This window comes from Magallana gigas, chromosome 4 (assembly GCF_963853765.1).
Source record: "Magallana gigas chromosome 4, xbMagGiga1.1, whole genome shotgun sequence".
NCBI lineage: Eukaryota > Metazoa > Mollusca > Bivalvia > Ostreida > Ostreidae > Magallana > Magallana gigas.
In genome coordinates this window covers 39795238-39805042 of record NC_088856.1, presented here as the reverse complement: position 1 = coordinate 39805042, position 9805 = coordinate 39795238, and the positions used below count along the sequence as shown (strand labels likewise).

The window sequence follows — 9805 nt, the reverse complement described above, 5'->3', positions numbered from 1 at the left end:
TATCATAGTGACCATTATGTAATACTAGCAATTCAAGGTCATAGCATGGCTATCTGTTTACACTTATATCTTGTCGGCTAACACTCAATTTTTGATGAACTATTAGATATGCCTTACTTAAGCATTGCAAACATTGAAAACGAAAAACAAAACTTTGACCAAAAAGCACGATCATGCCCCTTTTAAGATTTGAAAGTGAATATACTGTAAAATTGGAATTTCTTCGGTGACCAATTTTCTCGTTTTAACGTTTCAGTTAAAAGTTAATTTCAAACACAAAAAGTTTATTTCAAATACAAAAAGTTTGTATTTGACATTTTAAGGAACTCAATAAAAAAACAAAAAACAAAAACAAAAAACAAAAAACAAAAACGAGCAAACAAACAAGCAAACGAAAACCAAATCCGCAAAAATGTAGCATTTAAGTAATGTTCTTTTTGGGATCTAAACACAAAAATGTTTATCTGTTAAAATACAATAATGCATTCAATACATTATTTTTTAAATGATGTCTTGCTTCAGTCTTTTCCGCCATGGAAGTCTCAGACAATTGAATTGAGATGCGTGTTTTGTATCAGATACTAAAATTCTGGATTAAATAAACTTAGAATTTGCAGTACAGTTTTTTTTTAAAAAATAGATCAAGGAAAAATCATCATTGTTGTCGGGAAGGGGGGTTGAATTGGGTTAGCATCATGTTTGAGTGGTGTTGCGTTACTGTCCAAATCGTGGATGCTTTTGCACTCTTAATAAGATAATTGCAATTAACGCAGTAGTAAATACAGAAAAAATACATAGTAAGAGACATACATGTATATCTTAATAGGGTTACATTTTTGTTGTTCGAAAGACGACAGACTCCTTCTTTTAGGCAAACAAGGAAATGTTCATGTACCTATTTTAAAGTAAATAGTGGACACTTCAGTTCCCTTTTTTGATTTTTATCATTTTCATTTGGGTGTATTTTTTCAGCTCTAAGAACATTTCGATTCTTCGTTCGTAGCCTTTGTCTTTCTTTTTCTTCTCTGACTTGATCATGTGATCGATCGTATCATCAAACGAATCTCCAAACTGGCGTTTCTTGATACCGTGCAGCTCGTTTGTACAATCGTTGATTTTTTTTACGTTTTCATGAAGCCGCTCAAGAAGAGTCTCAATGTCTTTGTTTAAAAATTCAAGATACTCTTCAAAATCCAATGCCTTACCGTGGTCTTGTTCGTAACTTTCCTTCATATCCTTAAAGGACTTTGTTACTTCAACGCTAATGTAACGATAAATAAATGTCATGTTTTTATGATGATGCCATACGCAACGCTCCTCGCACTCTTTGCAGTACCCTTTGCTATCCATAGCTTGGCAATTCTTTTTTCCGGCATCGTCAGGAAGATTACACTCCTCATGGCAAGTTAAATAGCAAATAATGCAGATGGTAACGTGCTTTCCTGGATGAAGTGGTTCTTTTGTTTGTTTTACTTCTTCGATAGTGAATGAAAAATCTCCAGTCGACTTGATATCATTTTCGTGAGCGACGAATGTGTCATAGTAAGTCTTCATTTCTCCAAGTTTTGCGAGATATTCGTTCACTTCGGGTTGTAAATCTACAATCTGCAAAATCAGTTCGTCGTTTTTTTCACCTGGACCCGGCTGATCGTTCTTTATTTTATCCAACAACCATTTCCGGTCTGATATTTTTACACGTTTGAAAAACTTGTCAAGACCATGAAAATTGGTTACCCAGAAAAACTTCGATGCATGGTCAATACTATTGAATAAGCATGACCAGTTTACCATATATGATTCATCCGACGTAATGTTATTTATATCAAGGACTTCTTTTACGTGAGTTGGCCCTAAATCAGCAAATGTACAAAAACAACAGCCTAAGTCTGTATCTATATCGGTTTGAAAAATATGCTTGATGAACTGGATATATTCAATTTGATCATCAGACAAACTAAAAGTATTATTTTGTGCGACATAGCAGATACAGTTAGTTGTTGATTGATAAGAAGTGATTTGATCATGTATTCTTAGAAAGTATTCCTTTTTTGACCCATGAAATCTTGGAATATCGATGATTGTAAAAGGATAATCCAACCGTCCTCCTTCGTACTCATGGAACTCATATACTGTAACCCAGTCTCGATACCGGTCACTCTGTAAAAATAATCCCATTTTGAAGCATAATGCTGTATATCATATCATATAAAAATCATTAACCAAATATATAATTTTCATCATTTTGATGAGACATTTTTTTCTTCATATTGATGATTCTTTATCGATGATTATGAATTACAGTATATCGGGTATGTTTCCAGTCAAGCATATTTGGGAAATATCTATAAAATCGGGAGTTGGGGTTGGGTAGAGATTCTTGCTTTTATATTTTGGACGTTTATATTATCAATTTTTTTTTACACATATTGCATAAATATTTCACTTTCAAATTATATGTATAGATAAAATTCACACAAAATCATGCATTTAACCATTTAAAAAGATTTGTGTCATCAAGGTGTATAATGGTCAAATAATCCATTTGTTTTTAATTTGGTAATCCCCTGGGTAAATGCATCGTCACAACTAAATTGCATTATTGCCTTTGTGTTGGAAAATTTATCTTACCTTGACCATTAACTCCGGAGAAAAACACAACCGAAAGTCATCAGCTGATGACACGCCAAATATAAAATTCATCATTCCTTGCAAAAGAGTGGTCTTCCCTGAATGGGGCATGCTGAATAACAATATACTTTTACCATTTTGGATGCAACCATTTACCAGCGCTTCCCCTATAAAATAAACCATAATTCATTTAATATGTGTATGATATTGTCATTCAAGAGGTTTTGGAGAATGTTTTACACTACACTATTACAAATTTATTACGTTAGTTATTTTTAAAACATTAGAAAAACATAGCGTCGTTTCTTCTGCATTATTGTTAAGTAAAGTTATTATATAAAAAAGAACCTTATGTTCTTAGATTGTTTCAAGTAGCTGAATCAGTTAGGTTCAGTCATGTTCACTCATTTAATTTTCAGAAGTATGTACTTTTATTATAGATCAAAATTGTTCGCTCATGCCTCAATGATTTGATTTTGTGATGGGATACGCATTTGACAAGTCTATGGTTGCTCACAGCATTTCGAATGCAGTTATATACATAACCAGTCGCCGATTTTGGTTTTTATTAGATGTGGAAATAGTATTCTCAACATAAGTGTACTTTCTGTAAATTGGTCTATTTTCTTTACTCTTTTGCGTTACATTAATTGAAATGGTATTTTTTGCCTTTTATTCTTTGATTTTGGTAGTTATTACGACCGTTTTCAATACGAGCAGCTTTATCACAAACATTTAATTAATATATGTATTTTAAACAATCAAAAAAGAACAGCTCTTCAGATTCTGAAGTATATCTTTACATTTAAATCAAAGTTATAAAAGCGAAAATGTTCAAACGAATAACTATGATATGGTTAAAGATTAGCAAATTAAAGATATTAGAACCCTTATGTTGTTGGTTTTATATTTTCATGTGTACATTAGAATGGAATATTTTACTTATAGCATTCAATAAATGAAAATTGAGTCAAATGTCACAGAAATGCGAGCTAGCTTTCTTAGAATGGTTTTTATTTCTAAAACCATAATAAATTAAAAACACACCTATTATTATCTTACGAATCTTTTTGTCATCATCTTCGTCTATTTCATATTGGACAGCATACATGGGTAAAGCATTCGGTACTTCTGTGTGAACATGAAGCAAAGTGGATTCCTGTTTTATTTTGAAGGCTAAATTCTTCGTAGTTATGACACCACTTTCATCTCCAATAGGCCCAGTTTCTGTACCCGCACATGCGCGGACCCTGACAATATATCTGGTATTGAGGGTAAGATCGGTTATTCTAATGGAGCGCTCTCCACCAGGGGTCGTAAAAGACTCCCAATCTTCGGGATCTGTCGCCTTTCGTACATAAACCATATAGCTACTGGGAAACGCAAACGTTGGTTTGTTCCAGCTAACTTCAAAGGAGTAATGAGTGACATTAAATGCTTTTGGTTTTCCCTTCATCTGCAATATTTGATGATTTGATTATAAGTTAAATACATGGACGGACAATCAATTGGTTAGTATATTTGTCGTTTCAGAATAGAAAAAATACGGATAGAAAAAATAGAGAAAAAAAGATATAATGTCGCCTTACCCGAAGTTTGGATAAGTTTTTGTCCCAATACAGAAGACAACAAGCAAATATCATTGCTATGAATACAATCCATGCGGGGATATGTAACGTAAAACTCGAATTGAATATTAGTTCCAACGTAGTCTGCATCATTTTCCCTTGAAAACTATTGTTTTCAAACTAAACTAGAAAAGATAAGAAAAATCCCCATTAAAACAATCACTCGTTTCAGGTAGCTTAGTTTTGTTATATATTGAAAAAACAAACATTATCTCCACCACCACCCCTCATAATCCCCACCCCAAATACCCCCCCCCCCCCCCCAATAAAAAAACAAACAAAAAACAAAAAACAACAAAAAACAAACAAAAAACAAACAAAACAAAACAAACAAACAAACAAAAACAAACACCTTAGCAACTAAAGACATGATAAAATCAGCTAAATAAAGTAACAATACAAAAAATCTGGAAAATATCGTGTAAGATATATAGATCCTGTATATATAAAAATCCATTTTCCCCTATAGGATAATCTTCTGTTTATAATCCTTAGATATTCTTATGTTTTTAATATAGTCCCTTTCCTAACAAGATGATTTTATAGTCATTTCATATGTTAAGCATTGCAGTTCTCAACAAGATCCTAAACAATTGTTAATATATATAGGATATAAACCTACATGAAACTCTGAACCCCTTGTGAGGCCCAATAATTACACGGGACCAAAGTCTAAACAATTCTAAAAATCAGCAATTTGTCAAAATGCTTGCATATATGAAAAACCATACATTTTAACTTTTCAATTTTTTTAAATTAAAATGTTTTCCTTTGTAAAATTGGACCCCAACCCTACTTCTCAAGATTTTGATTTTAACGAATTTGACCATACACTACTTAAAGTTGCTTTCAGCTTTTCTACGGAAATAGTTCTTTTAAAAGATTTTTCTCTATACATTCCTATTTAAAAATTCACCCACCAAATTGTTGCCCCACCCTGGCTCCAGGTATCATATTTTAACCACTTGGAAGTTTCGTTTTTTTAAATGAAGTTTTTAAAAAGATGTCCTTTATATTTTTCTACTTAAAATCCGACCCCCATTGCGGCCCAACTCTACCCCTGGTGTACTACTTTTAATATACACTAGCTGAGGGTTCCTACACACAAGTTTCAGCTTTCCTGATCGGTTTCCGAGAAGAAGATTTTTAAAGATTTACTCTATATATTTCTATTTAAAAATTTGCCCTTTCCCCAATGTGGCATCGCCCTACCCCCAGGGGTCATGATTTTCACAACTTTGTATTTACACTAACTGAATGTGCCTCCACATAGGTTCTAGCCTTCCTGGTTTATTTGTTTCTGAGATGAAGATTTTTTAAAGTTTTACTCTTTATTTTCCTACGTAAAAATTCACCCCCCCATTTTGGCCCCACATTACCCCCAGGGGTCATGATTTTCACAACTATGAATCTACACTAGCTGAGGATGCTTCCACATAAGTTCCAGTTTTCCTGGCTGATTAGTTTTTGAGATGAAGACTTCTAAAAATGTACACTATATGTTCCTATGTAAAAATTTGACCCGCCATTGTTGCTCCACCCTACCCTTAGGGGTCATGATTTTCACGACTTTGAATAAACATTAGCTTAGGATGCTTCCACATAAGTTTCATTTTCCCTCGACTAATGATTTTTGAGAAGAAGATTTTTAAAGATTTACTCTATATATTCCTAAGTTCGGCCACTTATTGTGGCCCCGCCCTACCCCTAGGGGATGTCATTATTTGTACAAAATAAAATCTTGCTAAGCATGCTTCCACACACGATTTCGCTTTCTTGGCTGATTATTTTTGAGAACCTTTAAATATTGACTCAATATATTCCTATGTAAAAATTCAACCGCCATTGTGGCTCCACCTTACCCCAAGGGTCATGATTTTCACAACTTTGAATCTACATTAGTTGAGAATGATTCCACAATGTTTCAGCTTTCCTGGCCAAATGGCTCTTGAAAAGAAAATTTTTAAAATTCTCTCAAAAATTGTTAATAATTCCTTATCATATCCTTTTGAAAAAGGGCGTGGTCCCTAATTTGGATTTTGGTTGAAATTGGCCAAATTTTTCTTGAAAAGATGTTGAAAATGTGAAAAGTCTACAGACAGACGGACAGACGGACGACAGACTAAATGTAATCAGAATAGCTCACTTGAGCTTTCAGCTCAGGTGAGCTAAAAAATAAAATAAAAGAACAAACAAAACAAAACAAACAAACAATAAACCATGTTTATCCTATAAATTTTGTATAGCATTGGGGAAATTTAACCTTTATAGTTTTCTTTGACCACTTTATTTTAGTAAATATTAAGTTAACTGGAACAAAATACCTTGGGAAATAGAAATATATAAATAGTTTAGTAACTTAATTTTTTACTTATCATTTTTAAGATAAATTTAACAATGTTCAAAACATTATAAAACCCAAAAGGTTTTCCAAATGATTAATCTTAAAGTTTATATTGAGGAACTATTGGTAGGATATATTACAACCTAGCTGAACGGCTTAATTATGTAATTTGAACGATTGGATAAACAAAGTCCAAGAGATAAGTTAAAAAAAGATTCTTTTTGTAGCATATTTGTCAAGTCTAAACATTGACATTATAACAAAAGAATAACCAAGCGTTAAGTATAGGGCTACGTGCAAAACAATTACAGATTATATTTTGAACAAATTGTGAAAACATCAATCGCAATTTTCGTGAAAAGAATAAAAGCTCTAACACATTGCATGTGTTTGAGTAAACAAGTTCTCGAGCCATAATTAATGGTGCAGTGATGAAATCGTTGAAGACAGATTTAGGTTAAAGAATACAGCTGTGTAAGTTGAAACATGATCGTTACAAATCCTCAAAACTTCAGGCTGCTTATGTTTACTCAATAACATACTTTACGACGACAAGGGCTCTCTTCTTTGTCCCATTTAAAATTGATGTACATCAAAACTGTATTTTAAAAACCAGACCAGCAAGCATTTGTCCAGACATGCTCCTCTAATTTTCTTTCGGTGCGTATCTATATTTTTATTTTATTGCATCTTAATGCACAATACCTAAATTTCAAGATTACTATGATCAATCAATTTTTATCACTCTCCCTCCTCTCTCATGGGTAATTATAAAGATAAACAAAGCCATTTTGCAAAAATGAGTTTTTATGTTACTTATTAAAAGATGAAGCAAACAAAAAAGGTAGTCAAAAAACCAATTTATGATGTACGTGAAATAATAAAAGAATATGAATGAATGAAATATTGCCATTTGATTCACATGATATACAGCACTTCCAGTGTTTTTTTTTTTTTTATTAAAGATGAATATTTAAACTCAGTACCTTATAGCAAACATTTTTGGATATTGTTGTAATTGTAGATACTTAAAAAATTAGTTTAATTTTTTGCTAAAGTCGATGGAATCACAATGTCTTTGAAAAAAAATACATGTATGTCTTTGAAAACTGATTAATCATTTAGTTAAATTAAATAAAAATGTAATAATTACAATTTATTTTAATAACTTTTTAAACGATTTCATGATAGTTTCCTAGATATCTTATTGCAAATTTTTCTCACTGTTATATATGATAAAGTTAACATAATTTATTGATCCGTTTACCGTTAGTTCGACGAAAAAGAAGCATCTGATTTTTTGAAAAAAAATCTTAATTCAAAATACAAACAAGCACAAAAGTTCGGTAAGCAAACGACGCAATTGATACAGGTATGTACATGCAATTTAGGATTCCCGCGTCAATATGTTATTTACACTGTCATTGCATAGTATGAGATTTATCTGCTGTATCGTGGGAATGGGGATTGCGTGTGCTCTCTACCTGCAAGCATGTTTTGAAAATTGAATAACCTGCAGATTTTTAAAGCAAGGAAGGTTAATGCAAAAAATGTGGACCGTTGAACGTTTTTCGAAAAACGATACCCGAACAAGGCAACTATACTGCGTATTCACCTGAACTGATCGATGATTGAAGCAATAGTGGTCGCATCGATATGTTAAAGTTGAATTCTTACGAGGTATAAAAAGGGCTAAGTAAAAAAACATTATGTAATAAAACAAGGATAACTATATAAAATACGCTTATCAAATAAAATCATAGTGTACATATACCTTTCTGTGAAAAATGTACATGCCGTTAATAGCCTAATCTGAATTTTATGCAACGACATATTATATATTTATAACTATATTTACTCCAAACGATTAATCGAAATCAAAACCAGTTAGAGGGAAAGTTCCTCAGTCTATACACATTAGAAAGTAACACGTATATAACGTAATATGTAAAATGTTTGGATTGGCAAAGCAAATTCATCTGTAGATAGATAGATAGATAGATAGATAGATAGATAGATAGATAGATAGATCAGGACTTCTGCATTCTGAAAAAAAAACACCTTAACTATACTTTTTTTTACGTTTCTTGTTGTAATAAAGGAAGTTCATTGATGACTATTCAACATATTGATCTTAAATCTGTATATATTTTTTTTTTTTAGAAAAAAAGCCTGTTATACAATCATGTAGACGGTGTTAACAGTTCAAAATGAATTAAACATACTTTAAGATCATTTACCTACGTTTATATAACTAACATGTAGCTTGGTTCTGAGGGACTAACTGAAAAAGTGAATACCTCCATACATATACAAGTTAAAGTTTAAGAAGGAATGATCATAATTGTCAAAGAAAAGCAAATTTCAGTCAAAAATATCTAAAGATTATAATATATGCTAATGTTTCGCTAGTATGTTTTGCTAACCTTATAGGATAAATGCATTACCTTAAAATGATTTCCAGGCCAAGAAAACCGACGCAGTTGTGTATTTTTCAGCTGTGAACGTCTCTTTTGAAGGTTATACAATGTTAAAAGTTGAAATGGATCAAAGTACTGAAAATATTAACAGGAGATGATAAATTAAATTGCATGCTGAATAGATTATGGTTATATGAATAAAAGACAGTAAACAAGGACATAAGTACTGACAATTTTAGATTTTTAATTTTGGAAGTTGAATGTTCACGTTTTTAGAATATATATGTTAAATAGGTATTGTTAAGTATGACGTTTTTCGTTAAAGAACAAATAACAAATGTTTAACAGAATTGAAAACATTACTGTTTTGAAATAAAACATGATTGGATGTATCCTAGAAATAAGGAACATTGTACCGATTGTGACATCGCAATGTAAAATACAAAGACTTAGTGGATTCCATTATTTCCGTATTTTGAATGCTCTTAAGGATCCTCTACAAACCTTGGCTTCTACATTTATGAAATTTTGCTGCCTATCTATGTGACGCAAAGGGTTTAACTTTGATCCCGCAGGTTCTAAATTCGAATCTTGCTGAAACTTTTTTTTTAAATAGCGGCAAAATTTTAAAACGTTAATTTTTTTCAACAAAATTGTTTTTTTCTGTCATTTTTTAAGTTGAAGTCATTGCTAAAAATCCGTATCTTTTAGTAATTTATAAATAATGAGCTTTATTATAAAAGTACGTCATCTCATGGCGATTTCATCCATTATGAAAATATTTA

The 9805-nt window shown here is 31.7% G+C and overlaps 1 protein-coding gene across 1 annotated transcript; it reads right to left on the bottom strand.

Annotated features, from left to right (window-relative positions):
• Positions 1–444: 444 nt before the first annotated feature.
• On the bottom strand, positions 445–9160 carry LOC105340581 (uncharacterized). The gene is made up of 5 exons (XM_066082417.1): positions 9048–9160; positions 4218–4381; positions 3676–4084; positions 2629–2795; positions 445–2157 (listed from the first exon to the last, which is right to left on the bottom strand). Exons 2-5 carry the CDS (start codon positions 4347–4349, stop codon positions 922–924), a joined length of 1944 nt encoding a protein of 647 aa, XP_065938489.1. The 5' UTR covers positions 4350–4381; positions 9048–9160; the 3' UTR covers positions 445–921.
• Between the last annotated feature and the right edge of the window lie 645 nt (positions 9161–9805).